The following is a 25377-nucleotide window of genomic DNA, read 5'->3' as shown; positions in this document are numbered from 1 at the left end:
ATTATCAAAGCAGTGTGTACGCGTTAGAAAACGATTATTTCATGAGAAATGGGAGGAAGAGTTTTTTGCTGTTTAGAAGGGGAGAACATACGATGTATGTTATGCTCGAAAATCCTATTAGGCATTAAGAAATTTAATATACAACGACATTACTCCTTATGTCATAAAGAACATGCTGAATTAGAAGGTAAGACAAATTAAATGTTATTTTTCGTACTATTCTGAAGAAAATTTATGATCATAACATTTTCATAGTACATATACTAAATACGACATTATACCTTAAACACGCTGCATTGAAAGGTACGAGGAATTAAATGTTGTTTGTACGTATTATTTCCAAAAGAAATTTAAAAAAAAATTAAATGTGCGTAAAAACGAAATATGATTTTCTGAAATTATTTTAGGTCGAGAACGTGCAAATCTATTAAGTAATCTTGATAAACGCCAGAATATTCAAGAAAATAAACGTAGACAACGTGATGGAATATTATTGGCAAGTTACGCAATTTCTCGCCTGTGATTTAAATCAATTCAGCAACGGAGAAACAGTAAAGAGGTTTATGACTAAAGCCAAATTAATTTGCCAAATTGAATAAAACTTTTCGAGTCTCTCACGTTAACCAAGCGCTTTCCTAATAATTCGCCACTGACCGCCTTAGCGATTACGATAAGGTGACGCAGGTCACAGCAGTTTATAATTCCCATCCTACTCTGCAGTCTCCTCTCCTAGTAAACAAATTATTTCAAATCGAGTGCCTCACGTAACCGAAAATAGTGCCTATGTATCATAGACCTAGTCAGTAACAAATAAAAATTAATTAAACGTTATTGTACACTTCTCTAGAAATACTAAACGTTGTTCTACACTTCTCTAGAAATTCTAAACTTTATTGTACACCTCTCTAGAAATTCTAAATTTATTGTACACCTCTCTAGAAATGTCTTCCGTTCTGTCAGTTTGTAGAGTATGGTTTGATTACAACTCCACCTCTCGGCAATGTTCAGTTTTGTAAACAAAGAGCAAACTTCTGACCACTTCCAGTGTGCAGGGAGAAACGTATATGATGTACAGTAGTGGCAAAAAAAACCGGGCCGACCCTTGTAGCTGATTTCAGAGCCTTGTTCACTCCAGAGCACGATAAACTGGTAACTAAGACTTTCGTGGTTCGAATCCTGCCTGGGAAGGAAACTTTTTTTTTGTTCCTTATTCAAATTTATTCCCAATACTTTTCGATTGCTGTTAAAATTCTCGTCCTGGCAATAATAAGTTAGTTAAGTAGTAAAAAATCGCTGCAATCGAAAAGTATTGGGAATAAATTTGAATAAGGAACAAAAAGGAAATTTCCTTCCCAGGCAGGATTGGAACGACGGTAGTCTTAAAGTCTGTGTGATGTATCTTGTCTCACTGTGACAAGAGAGAGAAAGGAGATATGTCTTACTTCGTCTGTATTGTTATGGCAATTGGGGAGTGGAGCGATGCCGTCCATCCACCCAGTGGCGGAAAAGACTAGTTGATACATTCTGTAGCGCAAAATAAAATTACAAAATATCTCTCTTCGTACTGTGTAGTTCCGTCACTGAGCTTGTCTTTCAAGAAACTGAGTTCCGGCAGCCTGCACAATAACAAGGTTTTGAAAGGAATCCTGAAAATTTACAACCCTCCTATAATTTCCACCCTCATTTGAAGGGACTTGGTTTTATTGCTACGGAGACAAGATAAACCTTACCAGGTATAGTTACCAGTCTATCGTGCTCTGGAGTGAACAAGGCTCTGAAATCAGCTACAAGGGTCGGTCCGATTTTTTTTGCCACTCTTGTACAAACCATGGATTCAGTGGCGGCTCGTACCCATACATTTGCAACCATATCGAAAACGGTTCGTTTGCGGACGCATGTTACTGATACCTTTTTGCTTCCAAAACCTGTGTGATGTATCTTGTCTCACTGTGAAAAGAGAGAGAAAGAAGATATGTCTTACTTCGTCTGTATTGTTATGGCAACGGGGGAGTGGAGCGATGCCGTCCATCCATCCAGTGGCGGAAGGGACTAGTTGATACATTCTCTAGCGCAAAATAAAATTACAAAATATCTCTCTTCGTACTGTGTAGTTACGTCACTGAGCTTGTCTTTCAAGAAACTGAGTTCCGGCAGCCTGTAAAATAACAAGGTTTTGAAAGGAATCCTGAAAATTTACAACCCTCCTATAATCTCCACCCTCATTTGAAGGAACTTGGTTTTATTGCTACTGAGACAAGATAAACCGTATATTATCGTGTACTTTCAACCCATTCACTTCGCGCTATCAATTTTGATACGCCCTGTATATCAGTCACAAATTACTTATTTCTTTCGTCTGATCGATTAATCGAAACCCAACTGAAATTACTCGCCAACATCCTTCGCTTCATTCTGGCGTAAATAATTACTTGTAAAATGTAGTTATATCCCTTTCACTTCACAAGAAATGAGACCGATAAGTCTGTGGAGAGCAGGTCAGGACAGAATGTACCCCTGTCCGCTGGACGCCGGAGGCCACCCACACGACACCGCATGCGGGCGGGCAGCATGTCACCTGGCGCGCTCTTTGTGATGGTCGCGCTCGCACAAAAAGTGACATTTCATACAGTTTACAGCTAACTGCGGTCAACAGAAGCAGCAATAAATCAAACGATCAACTCCACCTGCTACACATGTTCAGGAGACAACGGCTTGTCCAGGGTGCTACGCCACGTCGGGCAGATTCTGTAGAGAACTCGACTACTATTCCTTTGACGAAGGCGCACGCAGTCTAGAGTTCATTGTAATTGTTTATTTAACGTTGCTTTTAAACTACAGAGGCTATTCATAGACGATAAGATGATAATTGTAATTGTAATTCTTTATTTAACGTCTCTTTTAAACTATGGAGGCTATTCATAGACGTTAAGATGATAATTGTAATTGTAATTCTTTATTTATCGTTCCTTTTAAACTACAGAGGCTATTCATAGACGATAAGATGATAATTGTAATTGTAATTCTTTATTTAACGTTCCTTTTAAACTACAGAGGCTATTCATAGACGATAAGATGATAATTGTAAATGTAATTCTTTATTTAACGTCTCTTTTAAACTATGGAGGCTATTCATAGACGTTAAGATGATAATTGTAATTGTAATTCTTTATTTATCGTTCCTTTTAAACTACAGAGGCTATTCATAGACGATAAGATGATAATTGTAATTGTAATTCTTTATTTAACGTTCCTTTTAAACTACAGAGGTTATTCATAGACGATAAGATGATAATTATAATTGTAATTCTTTATTTAACGTCTCTTTTAAACTATGGAGGCTATTCATAGACGTTAAGATGATAATTGTAATTGTAATTCTTTATTTAACGTTCCTTTTAAACTACAGAGGCTATTCATAGACGATAAGATGATAATTGTAAATGTAATTCTTTATTTAACGTCTCTTTTAAACTATGGAGGCTATTCATAGACGTTAAGATGATAATTGTAATTGTAATTCTTTATTTATCGTTCCTTTTAAACTACAGAGGCTATTCATAGACGATAAGATGATAATTGTAATTGTAATTCTTTATTTAACGTTCCTTTTAAACTACAGAGGCTATTCATAGACGATAAGATGATAATTGTAAATGTAATTCTTTATTTAACGTCTCTTTTAAACTATGGAGGCTATTCATAGACGTTAAGATGATAATTGTAATTGTAATTCTTTATTTATCGTTCCTTTTAAACTACAGAGGCTATTCATAGACGATAAGATGATAATTGTAATTGTAATTCTTTATTTAACGTTCCTTTTAAACTACAGAGGTTATTCATAGACGATAAGATGATAATTATAATTGTAATTCTTTATTTAACGTCTCTTTTAAACTATGGAGGCTATTCATAGACGTTAAGATGATAATTGTAATTGTAATTCTTTATTTAACGTTCCTTTTAAACTACAGAGGCTATTCATAGACGATAAGATGATAATTGTAAATGTAATTCTTTATTTAACGTCTCTTTTAAACTATGGAGGCTATTCATAGACGTTAAGATGATAATTGTAATTGTAATTCTTTATTTAACGTTCCTTTCAACTACAGAGGCTATTCATAGACGATAAGATGATAATTGTAATTCTTTATTTAACGTTCCTTTTAAACTACAGAGGCTATTCATAGACGATAAGATAATTGTAATTGTAATTCTTTATTTAACGTCTCTTTTTAAGTTACAAAGGCTATTTATTCATAGACGATAAGATGATAATTCTATATTTAACAATTCCTTTGAACTACAGAGGTTATTCATAAATGATAAGACGGTAATGTTTTAATATTAAGTGTTAATTAAATCTCTTTTAAACTATTAGAGACTATTCACAGACGATAATACAATGCTATGTGATAATGGCTTTGAGACTGATAGGCTATGTGATAAGAAAATATGACTCTGGGTCACTTCCACCTATACACCGTACTGGAGCTGTCAAATCTGCATGCCCTACGCGGAATTAGAAACAAGAGAGTGGCTCTCATGCTACGCCGGGCCGGTTGGGGTGCACGTGTCCTAGCAGGCAGGCTGGCAACGCCGAACCTGTGGCCAGCGGAGTGCGTGAACTTGTCACTGACTGACAATACACTCAACAGCTCCGGGGGATGCAACTTCCAGCACAAGTCTGCCCGGTCCAAGAGCGTCCTAAGTCCAGCATCGGAGCGTTCTTGACCGTGATGGTTGTGTTGTGAAGCTGCGGTAGTCTGTACTCCGGGTCAGCTTACTTCATACCCCAAGGGTGAAACCTAACCATTTTTACCCTATCACTACATATGCTAATGATTTGCTAGCTCTCAGGTTGAATCTTCTTTTATCAACTTCGTTTCGAATTTCGGGTACTGACAAATGCTACTGGCAGTTATTTTTTAACTGTTATGTTGGCAGCAATAACTTCGCTTTGCAGTAAAGTAAACTCATGAAAATGCAAGTACCTAGGCTTGTGAATTAATAATTAATTAGTAATACCGGTATTAATATTAATTCAGTTCTGTTATGATTCCAATTCAACTCTATTCAGGTAAGTGTAATTAAATAAGAAATAGCTTATAGACCTACTTGGTATGAAATGTGCATGTAAATATATTGACATTTTAATGAAATTCTTTCGTGTTCAGATTTTTATTAAAGAGAGGAAATAGCATGGTAGCGACTTCTCCAAGAAAGAAAGTCCTTGAAAGTATTTTAAGTAAGCTATACATTTTAAAGTCGTGTTTTGTTTTCGGAATTCGTACTAATCATTTCACGTGATCAAACTACATTTTTAGGTTAGGTCTCGTGAATCGTAAACTGTTTAGTCAAAGCAATGAATTTCATGTTGCCAGACAAAATAAATTTTAATATTAGAAGTTACTAATCCTAATTACCAACATAACTTGTGCAGATATGAACATATCATACTCGTGGGTTTTAGTTCGAACTTAGGTTTAAGATACAAATTAGAATTACTTTAAATGTTATTTTAAGTGATCGTGTTTCATTTAATTTAGGATGTTCCCTGTTATTATTATTATTATTATTATTATTATTATTATTATTATTATTAGTATTATTAGTATTAATTATTAGTATTATTATTAATTGTATTTTTCATTAATTGTGTTCATTATTGTCATTATTGAATGTAATTAGTTACCACTGCCACCGGGTATATACCCATTGCAGTGTGAATACATACATACATAATATGCGAGAATTTCAGAAGTAAAATACACTATTTCATAAATTTCATGTAAAAAACACCTCGCAACATAAAGATGAGATGTGGTAAATAAATAAGACATGTAGTTATTGTTTATTATTATTATTATTATTATTATTATTATTATTATTATTATTATTATTTCAGTACGTAGCATTGTGATTTTTCTCTCTTTGGTGATAACTTGTATTAGTTGGCAACACTGAAGAGGCGACCAAATTAAACTTTTAGGGTGCTATTCATAGACATTTCGCTAGCCCGCGCTACGAGCGTGCTAAACTAGCCCCGGCTATCGACTGATTACTTGTACAGGATTCATATCATATCATGTCGCTAACACTGATTTATGAATACGAAAAACGTTAGTTCGCTGATCATCCACCGGAAGACCGCGCTAGGAATGTCTATGAATACGGCCCTAAGAAAATACACTTACGTGATCCCCACTATACCATAGAATACGAAATGGCAGTATAGAATACGGTAGTTTTTCGACCAACATTCGTAGAATACACTGCAACCTTAAATACAGCAGCGCTATGCAGGCAATATTAGCTACCAATATTATTAAAAACGAGGACATAATAAGCAGATTCTATAACATACAGCTTCGTGGTCTAGCTGTCAGCATTCGTGACTACCAATCATGAGACCCCGGGTTCGACTCTCGTCCTGAGCCTGGAAATTTGTCATTAACGATACTATTTAATATCTTCACACTCTTAAAAATCTAGAAGCTGTGTATACACAAATAAAGGACTTCTGTAGGCAGCAGCACTGCAGTGTTCAAATAAAGGTTCTCAGAACGCGTCCAAGGTCTGAAGTGTGGGAACTATGCGATACAAACGCCATCGACAAGAAGTGAGCCAACCGTATCATAATGCAGTGGCAACTCAACACTTTTTATTCCTTAATAAATGTAAGTAAATCAACTGCACTATGAATTAAAAATTATAATAGAATTAATTTGAACATAGTATAAAATTATACAAAATGAACCTGAAGTAACGTCATTAAGTTCAGATGGTTATTCTTTGAGATATTTCAAACAAAAAGTTTGATATAATTTTGCTAGTTTTTGCTACCCTTTCGAGATAAAAATTGTTTTATATGAAACATTTCATAACGCATTTGGGAAAATCATTGACTTCAGGGGGCAGGTACACCATTGGCCTGCAAAAATTTATTGAAATTCATTCTTTTTATGTCTCAGCTACTATAAAAGCTAAATTAACAAAACTTTTCATGCTTAATATACATACATTACACTTTATAAAACTCTATTCAGAATATTAGAATAGCTAATAATTACCAGTAAAAATAATATCAAATTTTCATAATTTTTTACAACAATAAAACGTTTAAATAATAAAATATACAATTAATTAAATATCTGTATGATCCTTTTACTGGAATGTTTTAAAGATCTACGTCAACAACATAGTCCAGGATGTTTTGCCTAATCCTTTAGGAAATACAGGGTGCGTAAGATTTCTGATGAGTGGGGGGATAGAATCCTAAATAGAGAATACTTACTTACTGGCTTTTAAGGAACCCGGAGGTTCATTGCCGCCCTCACATAAGCCCGCCATCGGTCCCTATCCTGTGCAAGATTAATCCAGTCTCTATCATCATATCCCACCTCCCTCAAATCCATTTTAACATTATCTTCCCATCTACGTCTCGGCCTCCCCAAAGGTCTTTTTTCCCCCCGGCCTCCCAACTAACACTCTATATGCATTTCTGGATTCGCCCATACGTGCTACATGCCCTGCCCATCTCAAACGCCTGGATTTAATGTTCCTAATTATGTCAGGTGAAGAATACAATGCGTGCAGCTCTGCGTTGTGTAACTTTCTCCATTCTCCCATAACTTTATCCCTCTTAGCCCCAAATATTTTCCTAAGCACCTTATTCTCAAACACCCTTAACCTATGTTCCTCTCTCAAAGTGAGGGATAAAATTATTATTATCCTCATTCGATACGGCTCAACGCTTGGTCGCTCTGAGTTGCTTGTCTTGCATCTTGATCATAATAATAATTATATCCATGAGCAGACTTAAGATAAGATGTGTAATTCCTAAGTTATTGATTGTTGTCAGCTTGCCGGTGGTGATAGATAATACATCAATATTATTTTCTTTGCTTAATTTATACTGTACAATTACCCTGAAAAAGAATGAGACGATTCTTGGTCGTCGGAAGTTAAAGTTCTACACCGCGGTTCACTCGATATCGACGTAGGGATACATAACATGACAGATAGTACAAGAATTGTTACAAGGACCACAACAAGGACAAGGACCAGAATAAGGATCACGAAGAAGACTGCCATTTAAGGCCAGGATTTCACAACATAGCTCGAGTCCCAAAATATCATTGCTTCACTGTACCGAATGGCAAATGCCTGCTAAGGGATCTACATTCTGGACTGCTGCTATCACTGTCTTGTCTCGGTAGCTCATATAGTAGCGTGCCGGTTCCATTATATAACCGAAACGTCTCGTGTTCGATCCCAGGTAAAACTTTTTTTTTATTGAGGTGTAATTAATTTGTTCAGAGTTCCTCGACTGTCTAATTTGTCGCAAAATATGGAATAATTTATGCCTTACACAAGCCCGCCATCGGTCCCTATCCTGAGCAAGATTAATCCAGTCTCTATCATCATATCCTACCTCCCTCAAAATTCATTTCAATATTATCTTCCCATCTACGTCTCGGCCTCCCTAAAGGTCTTTTCTCCTCTGGCCTCCCAACTAATACTCTATATGCATTTCTGGATTCGCCCATACGTGCTACATGCCCTGCCCATCTCAAACGTCTAGATTTAATGTTCCTAATTATGTCAGGTGACGAATACAATGCGTGCAGTTCTGTGTTGTGTAACTTTCTCCATTCTCCTGTAACTTCATCCCTCTTAGCCCCAAATATTTTCCTAAGAACCTTATTCTCAAAAACCCTCAATCTCTGTTCCTCTCTCAAAGTGAGAGTCCAAGTTTCACAACCATACAGAACAACCGGTAATATAACTGTTTTATAAATTCTAACTTTCAGATTTTTTGACAGAAACTCTTAATATACTTAATATAATATATATTATTGTTATTATCAGCTGATTATAGGATGAAAACACAGCTTATTTTGTGGCGTTTCCTAAATTTAATCACTAAGGATGATATATATTCTCTCTTGAAGGGTATACTTAAACCATTTTAAAATAATTTAATACACAAACACAACTATTACATGAAATGATCAATAAGTTTTTGGAGCTTTATTCTCTTCAGCTCTAATTAACAATAACAACAATCCAGGTTGCCAGGTGACGATAGAAAACAAAAGATGCGAAAACAAATGAATGAAATGCATAAAGAATTAAATACTCTTTCATTCTCAAGTATAAAAATATAGGTGTACTTACTTATTGGCTTTTAAGGAACCCGGAGGTTCATTGCCGCCCTCACATAAGCCCGCCATTGGTTCCTATCCTGTGCAAGATTAATCCAGTCTTACCATCATATCCCACCTCCCTCAAATCCATTTTAATATTATCTTCCCATCTACGTCTCGGCCTCCCCAAAGGTAAAAATATAGGGATACCATTTGAAATTTCAAATTGGGGGTGGCTAGGGGTGGGTGGTGAAATCTAAATTAAGCCTGGTTTCAGACTTCGCTCTCAATATCTAAATTGACGTATTTTTTTGTTTAAATTGAATTCAATTTAAATAATTAGTTATTTAGACTGGGAAGTTTTGAAATGAAAGCCCTGTATAAGAGTTTTAATGGTAAGACCGTTAGTATTCTACCGCCCTGTGGAGTGATGCTCAGCACGTCTGGCTATGAAATGAGCGGTCCCGAGTTCAAATCCTGGTTGGGGTTTTTTCCGGGGTTTTCCTTCAACCAATTGAAGTAGAATTGCTGGGTAATTTTCGGCGTTGGACCTCCGACTCATTTCGCCATCAGACATAGCATCATCAGCCATAGAATAGCACGGGTTAAGTTCACGATGCGGCGTGCTGTACTTGTACAAGAGAAAATGACCGTTAGTACTGAAGCAAATGTTGCATTATATGTATAACACTGCGTAGTTATTTATGGTACTATCGTGATATGGGTCTTTCTCTAGTGCGCCTGCGTAGCTGCGATCCTAGTGAACCAAAAGAGGTGGCTCTTATTATGAAGGATTTTATACAAAATTGAAGTTGTACTATAAATTACCTAAAAATAATCTATACTAATAATAAATCTGTAGCCAAAATTTTTCTGGCAATTTTCGATTTTCCAAAAATAATTGGTGTTTACAATGTATAATTAACAATCCTGAAACCGAAACTCGCTTTTTTTTAATTTTTGTTTGTATGTCTGTCTGTCTGGATGTTTGTTACCTTTTCACGCGATAATGGCTGAACTGATTTATATGAACATTGGAATATAAATTACGTTCGTTGCAACTTAAATTTTAGGCTATATGGCATTCAAAGTACTTTATTTAAAAGGGGGGTTATAAGGGGGCCTGAATTAAATAAATCGAAATATCTCGCTTATTATTGATTTTCATGAAAAATATTACATAACAAAAGTTTCTTTAAAAATAATTTCCGATAAGTTTTATTCTGTACAAAATTTTGATAGGACTAATATTTAATGAGATAAATGAGTTTTAAAATTACAATAACAACGCCATCTAAGGCGCTGTACTGAAATAAAAACAAATGACTTCGTCTATAAGGGGCGTTGGACAACAACAATCGAAAGCTATTAAACATAGCCTAAGAGAATGTTTCTGTGTTTGTATGAAGTAATATCGGAAGCTAATTAATTGTTTAATTATTATTTCACCATTGGAAAGTGTAGTTTCTCTAGATGGGCATAATTCTACAATGTTCTTACAGTAACTTCTGAAACATATAGTAAGTAATATAAAGTATACACATTAAAACTAAATGATATGTCAATCTTCATTAAACTATGGTTGCATGTAATAACAATTAAGAAACATGTTAAAGGAATTGTCATTGCACCAAATGAGTGATCTCTGGACCAAAATGATCGCATTTTAATTATTTAAATACAATTTAAATTAAGTAACATATTAAACGATTTATCCTTCTATCAAACATAAATGTTCCCTGGATCAAATGTCCTATTTTAATTATGTAATTACTTGATATATATTTCTAACGGGTGCAGCGGAGCGCACGGGTACGGCTAATTGATAATAAATGTGATACATAACAATATTTACTTCATTTCACCGAAATAATATCGTTACGACAATAATTACAGTCAATAATACTGTTATTTACCTGACGCGTTTCCCTATGGCCAGAGTTTACCCACCCCTGGTTCAATCGAATCCCGCCTCCCCTACGGAGTGCGCGCCACAGTTTCGGAATAGTCGTCGTAATTCAATGTCTTGGTCGTGAGCGAAATATAACGGTCTGTTCCTGATGACGATGAGAAATACTGAACTGGTAAGGTGTACGTTACGTTTCTATCCCAACATTTTCTTAACGGAATTGAGTAAAACAATGCATCTCTTACCTCCCCTCCAGTCCGGACAGGATCAGACTCGGTGCAAGCAGGCAAGAATTTCTGTCCACTACGCCTCTCCATTCTCCCAGGATGATGTAGGCGGAAGCATTCCGAATCTCACAATATGCCACGGACAGATTCAGCAATTAGCGGCGTTCAGACAATAGCAAGAATCCACACAGTCGCAGAAACACGAATTCCACCATTTCATCACTCAACAAACTATCCGTTTTAGTTACGACCTTTCTATTTCGATTATCGACCGCTGTGTTTTGTTTTTTTTTCTGTGACCTAATATCGATAGGTTTGCGTTGCATATTTCCGCCTACTTCGGCTCACAAACAAAAGACGGCACACTGTTACCGTGATATCTAGTCCACTGATATTACACGCCAGTAATTTAGGTCATATTTCGAGGAACACAAGCGACAAATATACCCGATGTTCAAGACAGGAAGTTTCATTATTTATTGTTACTTATTTCTAATTATTTCTGTATTCACTATTATTTATAAAATAGAGTACATCTATATTAATAATAAATTTGTAGCCGAAATTTTTCTGGTAATTTTCGATTTTCCAAAAATAATTGGTCCTAACATATATAATTAATCACCCTGAAACCGAAAATCGCTTTTTTGACATTTTTGTTTGTATGTCTGTCTGTCTGTCTGTATGTTTGTTACCTTTTCACGCGATAATGGCTGAACGGATTTCAATGAAAATTTGAATGTAAATTAAGTTCGTTGTAACTTAGATTTTAGGTTATATGGCATTCAAAATACTTTATTTAAAAGGGGGGTTATAAGGGGGCCTTAATTAAATAAATCGAAATATCTCGCTTATTATTCATTTTTATGAAAAATGTTACATAACAAAAGTTTCTTTAAAAATAATTTCCGATAAGTTTTATTCCTTGAAAAATTTTGATAGCACTGATATTTAATGAGATAAATGAGTTTTAAAATTAAAATAACTGCCATCTAAGGCCGTGTAATGAATTAAAAAACAAATGACTTCGTCTATAAGGGGCCTTGGACAGCAACAATCGAAAGCTATGAAAGATAGCCTACAGATAATGTTTCTGTGTTTGTATGAAGTAATATCGGAAGCTAAATTAACCGATTTGTGTAATTAATCATTAATTCACCATTGGAAAGTGTAGTTTCTCTAGATGGGCATAATGCTATAATGTTATTACAGTAACTTGTGAATGAATTGAGGACAGGTAAGATTAAAATAGCTTCTTATGCACAGAAAACTTGATAGGCTATTTCTGTACATTCGTTTCCTCCATTTCCTAAAATAATTTTTATGACCAAATGAGTGGTCTCTGGATCAAAATGATCGCATTTTAATTATGCAAATACAATTTAAATTAAGTAACATAATAAACGATTTATCCTCCTATCAAACACGAATGTTCCCTGGATCAAATGTCCTATTTTAATTATGTAATTACTTTATATTTATTTCTAACGGTGGAGCGGAGCGCACGGGTACGGCTAGTTGATAAATAAATCACCCGTAGTGTCGAGATTGTTTTCTTTCTCGTGACCCATTTAATTGCTACAAATCAACATTATAATTATTTATTCTAGCTCATCTGTAAACAAAAGACTATAGTGTACGATACATGGTAAATAAAACATTAAAATAGAACTGATAGTTAATCTACTGAAAATTCTCATCAAATAACCGTGTTCAGATCCCCACGACAAGTCGAATTTATTATTACTATTAAAACAGAACTGATAATAATAATAATAATAATAATAATAATAATAGTAATAATAATTCTTTATTTATACTGGCAGAGTTAAGGCCATAGGACCTTCTCTTACACTCTACCAGGTCACAAAGTATACAAGCAGTTAAAATTTAACAAAAGTTAAAGAACAGAATACTAACATATTACAAAAAAAATAAATAATAATAATAATAATAATAATAATGATAATAATAATAATAATAATGATAATAATAATAATAATGATAATAATAATAATAATGATAATAATAATAATAATAATAATAATAATAATAATAATAATAATAGCATAATAAAATCGAGACTAAACTACATGAAAATTATACAATACTAGAAAAAAGAAAGTAAAACATATTGGAATATAATAAAAGCAACTCATTTAGTACAAATGGTTAATATGGAAAACGTAAGGTAGAATATAACAAAATGGAATGTAATAAAATAATAATAAAAAAGAAAAGAAATACGAATATTAAATAAAATTCACAATAAAAAGGCTATGATAATAAATTCATCGGCTGATAAAGAAAACAAAAAGGGGGAAGGAAGGAAAGAAATATATAGTTAATCTACTGAAAATCCTCGTCAAATAATAGTTCAGATACCCACAAGTGGAATTTGTGATAAAGCTACGTTAAGGGAATTATTATTATTATTATTATTATTATTATTATTATTATTATTATTATTATTATTATTATTAATTTACTTTCTCTTCTATCTGCCAAAATTTGTCAATTACCTCTCATCTATGCAAATAAAATAAATTTAGCGAGCGACTTGGCATTCGGGGGGTCCCGGGTTGAAATCCCGTGGTCGGCCAATGTGACTGGGGTTTTTTTATGGTTTACCTCAGACTGGCAAATGCAGGATTGGAAATTTACAAACCATGATTCAGCACCGTCTCAGTCACCAGTATCATAGACATTAATAAAAAAACTAATGTCAGTTATATGATCATAAGCCATCTATATTCGATATAATATATAATAAACTTAAAACAAAACATTGTTACGTCATATGAATCATCCTGTCGTATTTTGTTTTCCGTAATGGAATAGTTTGTTTTCATATGTTACGTTTCTTATGCAAACAAACAAACAACATTGTGAAAATTAGATATGGAAACGTGTTTCTCCACCAGGTGGCCCGGGTTCGATTCCCGGTCGGGGCAAGCTACCTAGTTGAGGTTTTTTCCGGGGTTTTCCCTCAACCCATTACGAGCAAATGCTGGGTAACTATCGGTGCTGGACCCCGGACTCATTTCACAGACATTATCACCTTCATCACATTCAGACGCTAAATAACCTAAGATGAAGATATAGCGTCGTAAAATAACCTACTAAAAAATTAAAAAAAGTGTTTATGGCATCATACCTCCATAAATGGCATGCATGTTAACACAAACATTTATTTAGGGAATAATGAAATTATAACGTAAAGTTTGGAACAAACAAATGAAATACAAAATATAATTATTTTCATCCTGAACTCGGCCTTTCTTCATCCACAAAAACAGCGAAGGCCATGGATTTCTATTACTCTCCATGACAACGCTGCATCTTTTTTAAAACTTCATTATTCCTGAGGTCCTTGGGTTCAAGACGCGAGTCAGATGTGGCCCGTTAGTGTCGAAAGGTTGCCGACCCCTGACGCACACTCCACAAGGATACAGTTACGAGAACATGTCTGCGGCTGCAGTGATTTATTGTAACACACGTGTCTCAAGGTGTCAAAATGAGTGCCCACAACAGCCAGCTCTGAGGACTATTTCGCTCGTGAACCAACGGGGTGTAGGAATCTATCGAGTTTTAATAAATCAAAGCCAATATACGTCAATTCAAATCAGTACAATGCAATAACTCACTATTTATTTCATATATTCATGTTTTATCGAAATTAATTTCATATTTTGGAAAAATGTTTTTATTGTACAGGTCTCCACTCACAACTAGTGACAGGCAAAAATATAAAACCAATTCTGTTAGAATTATGGGAACAAGGGCTTCCATGGTTCGCGATGGTAACATTTCCATATGTCATAAACATTTTATTTCTTTTCCATATTTTACACTATTTTTTCCCATCTGTTAAAATTTCTGTAACTACCACAGGCATTATAAAGAAACAATGTTTTCCAGAAAACACTTGAAAACACCAATTGCACCAACATTCGAAGGGCGATTGAAATCTTCAAATTTCACTTCACAGTCACTGAACACGTAGCGTCAATGAATTAGAGAAGCCTAAACAAAACAAGTGAGGAGCAAACTTTCAAAACCTGACATGTCCATTTTCAGAAAATGTACTTCAGATGCCAAAACCTTACATCTGTGCAGTGAACAAAATATTATCTTCGCTGAAATATTAAAAACTATCTTTTTTGCTATAGGCTCTTATCAAATTTCACCACAGAAAAAATATGATAGTATTGTATTGTATTTATTAACATTCCATGGTATTCATACATGCTTACAGCTAGAATATGGAACAAGTCAAAAAACTTAATACTATTATAAAGTCTTAATTTATAGTCACAGTCTAGATGAAATATATACAGAAGAGTTTTACAATATAGTCTACTAGTACAACGCAAGGGGTTAGTATCGATACTTAATACAAGACAGAAATGTTCATGAAGCGTTATTGAATGTCATGAATTCACCTACAGAATAGAAGGCGTGAGAAATTAGGCACTTCTTTAATTTGGCCCTAAATAATCTTATGTTTTAATACATCTTGATTACACAACTTTTAACACTGTATCACTTCGGAAAACGTATTATTTGTCTTTCTTGTGTTAAATTTTATATTACCTCGTTAACATATTTCAGCCTGCTATTGGCCATCTTCAGAACTGGTTGTTGCTAGTCTTGGCGCCTTGTATTTTGTTTCCTGTGGGGGTGTGTTTGTACACTCTTTGACTTCACATTACACTACACGAACACACCACAGGAAACAAAATACAAGGCGCCAAGACCAGCAACAACCAGTTCTGAAGATGGCCAATAGCAGGCTAAAACATGTTAACCAGGTAATATAAAATTTAACACAAGAAAGACAAATAATACGTTTATGTTTTGACTTTTATTTTTTATATCGATAGGGAGGCTATTAAAAATTTTTACTGCCATATAACGCACTCCTTTTTGATAGCACGATAGACTTGCCGATGGAGTATGAAAGTCATTTTTTGACTTTTATGCTATGAACTGTTGAATTAGTTACAAAGTTTTCACGATTACATACGAGGAAGATTATTAATGAAAAAAATATACTGACAAACCATGGCCATTATTTATAGTTTTTTAAATGGTCCTACATGATTCCCTAGATTTGGCGCCTATTATTATTCTAACTGAATCGCCCTATGCAGAAAGGGCTTTTAGTCCAGCACATAAAACAATTTTTTTGGTCATTTAAAATTATCAAATTCATTGAAACTCTGTAAGGCCATTCTTGCTAGGTCAATAAACAACCGTGATTTTTTTCATAATTTTTTAACTCATAATACGGTCTACAGAATGTTTTTTTTTTTCTCTGAAAACTAGGTCTAATGGACTGAAGCCCTTTCTGCATGGGCGATTCAATTACTCTTTTTTGAAGTAAGAATATATTGTTACTGTCTGTAGAATTTCCCCAGAATATTATTCCAAAACTCAGAGATATATATCTGTAGCATTTCTCTCAAAAGTGACATGTCGGGTTTTGAAAGTTTCCTCCTCAAGTGGTTCCTATTCCACATTCGTTCTTTCTTTCTAATCCAGTGACTAACGACATGCCCAAAAACCACTTTTTCAGTACGAGAGATACTAAAAACGTACATTCCTGTGAAAAAACTTGAAATAGATTTTTTACAGCATCACAATAATTTTTCTAACTAGCCTACAAAGTGAAAACATACGGGCTATTCTATATGAAATCGATCAGTAAAAAACCTCGCATTTTTTTATACTCTAATTTTTTTCCCTATTTATACAAGGTGCTGAGGAGAGTGCATTTGCAAAAATATACTATCGAAAGTCAAACGGTTTTCGTATTATTGAGCGACAAATTTAGCGTATTTTATAAAAACAAGCCTCTTTCAGCGCTCAGAACTCTGGAACCATTTACTGCAGAACATTGAACGAGAGGTAATGTTAAGAAGTAATCCTTATTTTTATTGTGTACAGAGAGACAGATAATCTGATTTTACTTACTTTTAGGCTTTTTGCCCATTTGTAAAAATGTAAAAAAATATTAAGAAAAAACTTTGCATTATTAAGAGGGATTCGGCATTGTTTGCTTAGTGTCACGGCAATAAGTTTCGGGGGTATTAAATAAATTATTTTCACACGCCTAGACTTGAACGGCGCAGTACCGCACGCACTGGCCGAGAGCTGAAGATAAGCGAGCATTGGGCGTCATTTTACTCCTGTGTTTATGAAAACCTGTGATAAATTTAGCCCAGCTATGCGCTACTAGACGACACATCACGTGTTTGTCTCCTGGCCTTGCTTGTCTCGGCTAGCTCCCGCCTCACAGTCAGCTGGTTAGCTCACGCGCGTACTATTTATTTTTTTATTTGATATTTTCAATACTTTCTTATTAACGTTGCACCAGTAAAAAATATGTGTTTATTTGTACTTTCAATGCGGAATCTAACCATATATTTTTTACATATTTTTGTGCGAGATCGTGCGTATTTGCTTGTTTTCCGCACAGAACCAATACGCGGTAAGTGTGAAATATCACATTCAGTATTCCCAACCTAACACATAACAATTTCCCTCTTCTTACCGCTTAAGCGCGACATTCATTTTACTGCTTTACGCTTTTAACATATTATTTTTAGAGACGTTTAACATAGTAATAATTATAAACTGGAAACTTACCACTGCAATTTCACCTAAATTGCAATGTTAATTATTGTTTTTTTAATATTTGCAAAAATTAAGTAAAGTCTACTACTCCACGAAACTTATTGTATTCCTGATACAAGTAACATTAAGGAAGCCGTGAAAAAATCAACAAGATTCCAGATGCCGATGTTATTACTGCAATATGTTATATAAATAATATTGTTAAAATATTAAAATGGAAAATAAATCATTACATAATCTTACCGTTTGTTTTAAGTTCGCATTTATAGACTGGGGGAAAAAAAGACAGACGTATATCACGGCCTGCTGGAGTATAGTAAACACAGAAAACATTTTATAGCAACAATGTTGAAGAAAGATATTTTGGTTCTCCGAAGTTGCCGTCATTAAACAGAAACCAACATGGAGATTTCATTGCAACTAATTAGAAATTAGTCTTTCTGGTATGTAATAAACGATCTTCTCACAAAATAATGTACGATACACGAGCGGTATGTTTGTTTTCATGTTCTCGGAAATTAAAAAAGCTCAACTACGTTTCGCTTTTTCAATCTTTTCCTCGACCATGAAAACGTCAACATACCGCTCTTGTAACGTATATTACTATTACATGTCAATATAAACTTTAACTTTTCAGCATCAAAATAAACCATGATTTTGATCATTGGGTGAAAGGGTTTGGGAGCCACAACAGTTTAAAGTTGCTAATTTTACGAAAATACGATAAATTTTAATATTTTCAATTTAAACACTATGACGTTCTGATGCCTCAAACTTTGCACAAAGCATTGTATCACAGTTGTCTACGGACAGAGAAAGTTTCATTGTATTTAAAAATTGCAAGGTCAATTTTCTCTATAGGCTATTTCGGTCGATTTGAGATGGAATAGCCCATATGCTTTCGATACTTTACCAATAGCCTATTGTGCAGAACTTTAAAAAACCTAAGAATCGACAAACGAAAGTTAATAATAATTCGGAGTCACGCTGTATTACAAACGTTACCGAAGAATGAAATACGAGAACCCACACGTAACAGCCTCGCCAGTCATGTGTTGGTGAACTTGTGACGCACGTACCATGTGTAGCCATGGCAACAACAGGAAGCACATCAAACAGGAGAGAATCGGCTTCAACGCAGATGTACGTGTTTAAGACTGATTCTGCCTCTTCAGTACTTTTTCTTTTTGCTATTTTCGCGAGGTTTGCTCTAGGGATGCGATGCCAGAGAGAAAGAGAGGCTGTGATGGAATCTTGCGGTCTCATCAACTCAAACAGTAATTTACAGAGATTCTTGTAACTAGGCATTTAAAATTCCTGTTTATTTCTTACTGAAAACAAACCCATTTTGAAAGGCTACTTTACTTGAATAAGGAGCGAATATAGCTGAGCGACAGACTATGGAGTGAAGGAGCCCAGTTCAAGCCCAGGTCAAGGTGGAACCTCCATCTAGAAACAATTTCCAGGAAAGCTGTGAGGCTCTACTCAGCCTTCGTAAAATTGAATACGGAGTCTTTCACTTGGGTAATGTGACCGGGGCGTGTTGCAAACCACATGGCCTCCCCCTGGTGCCGAGGTCAAGATATGAAGAGAACTCTACCTCCCTGTCTCCCGTCAGCCTCAAATAACGGATATTTATTATGATTATGATGATGATTATTATTATTTAAAATAAAGGTATGCCCTCGGCCCTGTCTGTGGCTGATATTCAATCCAGGCGGTCCGGGTTCGACTACCAGCCAGGTCGTGATGGAATTTGTGGTGGACAAAGCAGACAGAGGATTTTCTCGGGGTACTCCAGTTTCCGTCTATCATTCCATCAACAATTTCCACCTCCCCCTCACTTCATATACAGGGACATCATTTTATTTTTACTTCAATTTTTATTGTACCTGAGTTTTTTAATGTACTTCACTCCCACCCCTTCTACTAATGAAGTTCCAACTGACCTCCACACAGAACCAAGGCCACATATAGTAAACAGCACTGAGTTAGTGAGTATAGTACGTTCCAGAAATATGTTCGCGTTTTCCAGTGACGAAAGAGCTTTCAATATTGAATCATATTTTCGCACAGGTACTGTCCGTTTGCCTACGTCACATACCGATTTCCCCCACCTGCTTCTGCTCACCCCTCTGTAAAAGCTGGGCTGTCTTAGCTCTTTTCTGAAAACATTAATTTCTCTTAGGAATTGGACATTTGCGTAATATTATACAACTGTTTAAAATAACTTAAATAAAAGGGCCTCGTTAAGTAATTAACTGTCACGTGATTTTCCCCTTTCTACGACCCTGCGGCATAACCACTTGGACGGACAGTAGATAGCATGTCTGAGTAATTTTATCTGTGCGGGTCGGGCAGAAATGAAGATTGAATTTACAGTACGTAAGGTACTCTTTTATAGAGTAGGTACAGAATTATTTCAACATGAGTTACTAGTACGAAGGACGAAACTGGTAATTGGAATTAGATGCAATAGTGTATAGTGCGATAATATGCACAAAAGAACTGAAGCCTGTATCGAAATGAACTGCCACCATTTTCAAAAATGTGTTTAAATATCCATATTGTGATTATTTTTCAATTTAACTTCATTCTCTATATTGTATACGCTAATGTGTTGTAGACAGTGTAATATACACTGCATAATGAATACGTCCACATGGACAGCTCAGTTCGTGAGTAAAAACACTTATTCTTAATACTGTACTGCATTTTGATTAAACAAAAACCTAATGAAAATTATCGAACTCAAAATCGCGATATTTCCTAGTTTACGTAAATGGATGAACTACTTTTCTTCCCTCCTATACCTAGTAAAGTGATTTGTTTGTATCTTACGCTAGTATCATCGAACTACAGTCGAGGGAAAGGGGTAGCAAACGGTGTTTCCGGTTCTCTAAAGGTATAGCCAGGTTAATATTAAAAATGTTAGTAAAAATAAAATGATGTCCCTGTATTATCTGAAATAGTTCAAAAAAGGCTGGGACGAAGTCTTTGTGAAGGTAGTCTGGGTTTCAGGCGCTGATATAGGAATAATTTGGAGCTCCGGACTCTCCTTGGGACTTACCAGGTACTCGTCTGAGGATTGAATCTGGCTCTGTCAGAGTTAAGACAGGATGGTCCATCTGCCATCGTCGGATTCATTAGTCGGCGATAGAATGATTACATAATGGAGAAATGTTGACGAAATGATGTACCTAATATGAGAAAACGGGAGAATCCCGAGAAAATACCTAACTACGACCACCGCCACAATTGTCACAACGAACTTTTTCAATTAAAAATTCCAGGCATAATCGGGACTCGAGCCCAGACCGCCAGCATGACAGGCTGAAGGTCTGATCACTCAGATATACCTCTGCACGCAGTCAAATGAGAACGGGACAAGGTCGTCAAACCGACGGGGCAACTTTATAAAACGGGAAAGTTCCGTTCAAAACAGGACTTATGGTCGTACTATCTGTAATGCCCACGATCATGAACGCGTGCCGGCAGGGGGCGCTGGAGCGAAGTTGATGTGTTCTGGCCGAATGTTGGTATAACCACAGTCTAGTATAGGCATGTCAATTGATGCCCACAAGAGCAAGCGCGCGCTTTAGAGCCCAGGAGAGCCTGAGCGCTTTACAGCGGAAAGGAAAGAGACAGACGAAAGAGGTAGTATATGCCGATTGGTCGAACTATATTCAGGGATGGCCAGCACTGATTCAATAGATAAAGGGAAGAGAACTTATTAAAACTGTATCCATGTTAATATTTAGATTTGCCTGAGAAGTATAAGTTCATTATAAGAATGTAAGTTTTAATTTTAATGCTCATTTTTCTCAAGTTTTATTTTTTTATTCAAAAGAAATATTTTCTCAACTTTTCGTATAGAAAAGTGAAATTTTCAGGTATAGGCCTATTTATTTAGTAGCCTTACAGAATGTTTTCGTAAATCTAATATACCGTATATACGTATTACTGAAGATAGTGTATTGAAAATTTTGAAAATATTCGCATGGAAATTGTTTGTAAGGAAATGAATTAACAAAGCAACTACTGTTACATCATAAGCAAAAGATACGTGCCCATGTGTTGTAAAAATGTCAGCTCTATAGCTTCAGCAGATTTCGAGAAAATAATTTAATATTCTGATGATAGGAAGTTGCTCACAAATATCACCTTAAAAGCATAATGCGATAAGAGTTTTGTTATGTAATATTAGTTACACTTAAAACAGATACAGTACCTAGGTAACTTTGCTTTGTACTGTAATATTGTTTTGATTAGTTTATTGATTACTTTTGTAAGGCTAAAGATACCATCAATATAAATTCCAACTTATGTCATACTCAATCTCTTTCTTTGGAATATCACTTTCTTTATGAATGATGTGTTTCATCCACTTAATACAGTATGATATTATACTACTATGGAGTTTAAGTGAATATTCCTTCTTAACTCTCTATTGTGTTATTAATATTTAAAACACAAGTGCAATATTAAGAACTCAGTGTTAGTACTTTTGTTTTACAGACAATACAGATAATATTAAACAGAAAGAAGCCATATAAAAATAACGACCTAAAATTTCACGTTCCGTTTGAAGTTTGTGCACCACTGTTTTCTTAATCCAACAGGCTGCTTATTCATAACCCTTCCTCTTTCCATACTTAGCGCTTGCTGCCCGCGCACGACGTCGTCAGAAAAATGTGCTTGCTTTGGCATCACTGGTCTAGTATATACAGTCACGAAGCTCAATACGTAGTAAATATGCATCCATAGATAGTTGCTAACCACTAGGATCGCTACTATCGCCTCATTACACACAATGCGAAATAGTACCGGCACAGTCTATTGTTCCTAGCAACCTCACAACTCAAGCTTCGTGACTGCATATAATAGACTGTGGTATGGTATAACGCCAGGAATGCAACAATTGAACATACACACTGCACTCTCTCCTCCGAAGTAGAAAATTCGCAAATAATATGGTCGCAGTTCTGAAGGACTTACATCTCTCCTTTAAAATAAAAATGTGCAAACATTCAAAATGGGCGCGAAAAGAGAATCCGTGAGAAAAATAATTGGTTGTTTAGCGAGCAGATGGAATACCTTGAGGTCGGGAAACTACCTGGAGGTACATTTAAGAGTCACCGTTCGCTGAGAAAGACCGGAACAGGTTTGGCAAGCATGATCAAGACAACATGACGAATGTCGAATATTCAATGTTCATGCAAGAGTTTTCTTCCGTCAAAGTTCGATGACAAAATTTGAGGACGGGATTTCTGTCCACCAAATCAAATCGATTATTATCATCAAATCGTTGAAGTATATTGCGCAGTCGGCCATCTTGAATACAGTGAATGACTGTAAATAGTGTTTTTCTCTAATCGGTTATACACATTTCGTAAACCTCTCCAGTAAAATGGCAGTTAATAGTTATAATAAGGCGATTTATTATAACCTAAATATTCTATACCATACAGAAATGATGGGGAACGCCAAAGGTGGACATTACTTTCTGGATAAAAGCAAATCTACATTACAACGAAATCGTCTGTCAAATCAGCTAGCATTAAATATTCTTGACAACAGTTACCGATATTTATTTCTTAACATTATAATAAATAACTTCATTTAACCTTTTTCTGACATTACTTCCTTCCCTGCAAATTCTTCCTATTTGATGTTTCCATCACTGTTTTCATACACGTACTTATTCTTTCTAATTACATTGATCAGTATCACTGCATAAGACTTCAGATGATAACACTTCAATATCGTTTAAGTCTCCTTGTTCATCATTTCGAAATATGTACATTTTCATAGTCGTATTCCTAACAATAGTCACTACCAATATGATCCTTGATATTACTGTCCAATCAGATTACACAAATTTTATCTGTACCATCGCCTTCGTGATGTACCATTACGAGGCCAATAGCTACTTTTTGCAGAAAACTTGCATGGCCTTCTGAAACAATTTAATCGTTACATATGTGATAATCAAACAGACGATCGTAAATTATTTATGAAAGATTTACTTCAACATCTCTTTAAGAAAAACTGATGATAGTTGACGTCCGTCATAGCTGGTGAAATTGACGACGTTAGTTCAATCCGCAGGGGGCCAATCAGAGCACTTTTCATAAAATTTTGTTTCTATCACTGCCTCCGTAAATATTCCATTGCCTTCGTGATGTACCATTAAGAGGACAGTGCTTTTGCATTAAAATGCATGGCCTGCTTAAAGCATTCTTTAAGTTACCTAAGAGACAATAAAAACTGACGACCGCCAATCTTTTATAAAACGTTTAGTTCAAGAACTCTTTAAGAAAACTGGAGATTGTTAGTTGACGTCCGTCATAGCTGGTGAAATTGACGATGATAGTTCAATCCGCAGGGGGCCAATCAGAACACTTTTCATAAAATTTTGTTTCTATCACTGCCTCCGTAAATACTCCATTGCCTTCGTGATGTACCATTAAGAGGACAGTGCTTTTGCATAAAAATGCATGGCCTTCTTAAAGCATTCTTTACGTTGCCTAAGAGATAATAAAAACTGACGATTGCCAATCCTTTATAAAACGTTTAGTTCAAGAACTGTTTAAGAAAACTGGAGATTGTTAGTTGACGTCCGTCGCAGCGAACTTGGTGAACGCTGGTGAAACCGGCCGTTTGAATTTAAAAAGAACAAGACGTCATCCAGGTTCCTGGACGCGATGCAACCCGCGAGACTGCAGTGTCCACGTCACTCACCTATTGTGGCGTTGTTTGAGCTCCTTCCGGATGCTGCCCCGGCCCCGGATGAACAGGAAGGCGCCTCCTCCGCCGGACCTCTTGTCGGCCATGCCTCATCACGTTGTCACACACTGCACTACACACGCGCCACGCACTCCTGCTCCTGCCAGCACCGGCCGAAGACTGCAGGACGGGCCGACCCGGCTGTCGACCAGCACACAGATCCACCGACCGCGGGGTTGCCACATCGCCTCCTCCACTGGCAGGCACCTTAATTCAATTAGCCCACGCGATCTGATGTTTCCTCCAAAGTACTGTTGGTAATGCACCTACTGAACTGTACGCTGGTTCAATTACCGATACTACTACTACCAAAATTAACACTACTACAGCCATTGTTACCACATATAATATACTAATATTACCACAACTACTATTACCATTATTACCACAACTATAACTACGGTAATACTATTATTACCATTGCTACAACTACTACTATATTTACCATTATTACCAATACTAAAATTACTACAATTACCCATTACCAGAAGTATATATATAATAAATTAATATTACCACTATAATTATTACCATTATTACCACAACTTTAACTACAGTAATACTATTATTACTATTGCTACAAATACTACTATCTTTACCATTACTGCTACCATTATTACCAATACTAAAATTACTACAATTACCTATTTCCAGA

At 35.5% G+C, this 25377-nt stretch overlaps 1 protein-coding gene across 5 annotated transcripts in view; it reads right to left on the bottom strand.

The window, feature by feature from the left end:
* The window catches only part of Shrm (shroom), a 461262-nt gene extending 436407 nt beyond the window's left edge, over positions 1-24855 (bottom strand). For all 5 annotated transcript variants that reach the window (XM_069828667.1, XM_069828748.1, XM_069829001.1 and 2 more), the window contains exon 1: positions 24678-24855. In XM_069828667.1, coding sequence (XP_069684768.1) covers positions 24678-24769 — 92 coding nt within the window. In that variant the 5' untranslated portion in view covers positions 24770-24855. The remainder of the gene's footprint in view (positions 1-24677) is intronic.
* Positions 24856-25377: the final 522 nt, after the last annotated feature.

Source organism: Periplaneta americana, chromosome 1, assembly GCF_040183065.1.
Source record: "Periplaneta americana isolate PAMFEO1 chromosome 1, P.americana_PAMFEO1_priV1, whole genome shotgun sequence".
NCBI lineage: Eukaryota > Metazoa > Arthropoda > Insecta > Blattodea > Blattidae > Periplaneta > Periplaneta americana.
Note: the sequence above shows the minus strand (reverse complement) of the source record. Positions and strands in the feature narration are given on the sequence as shown.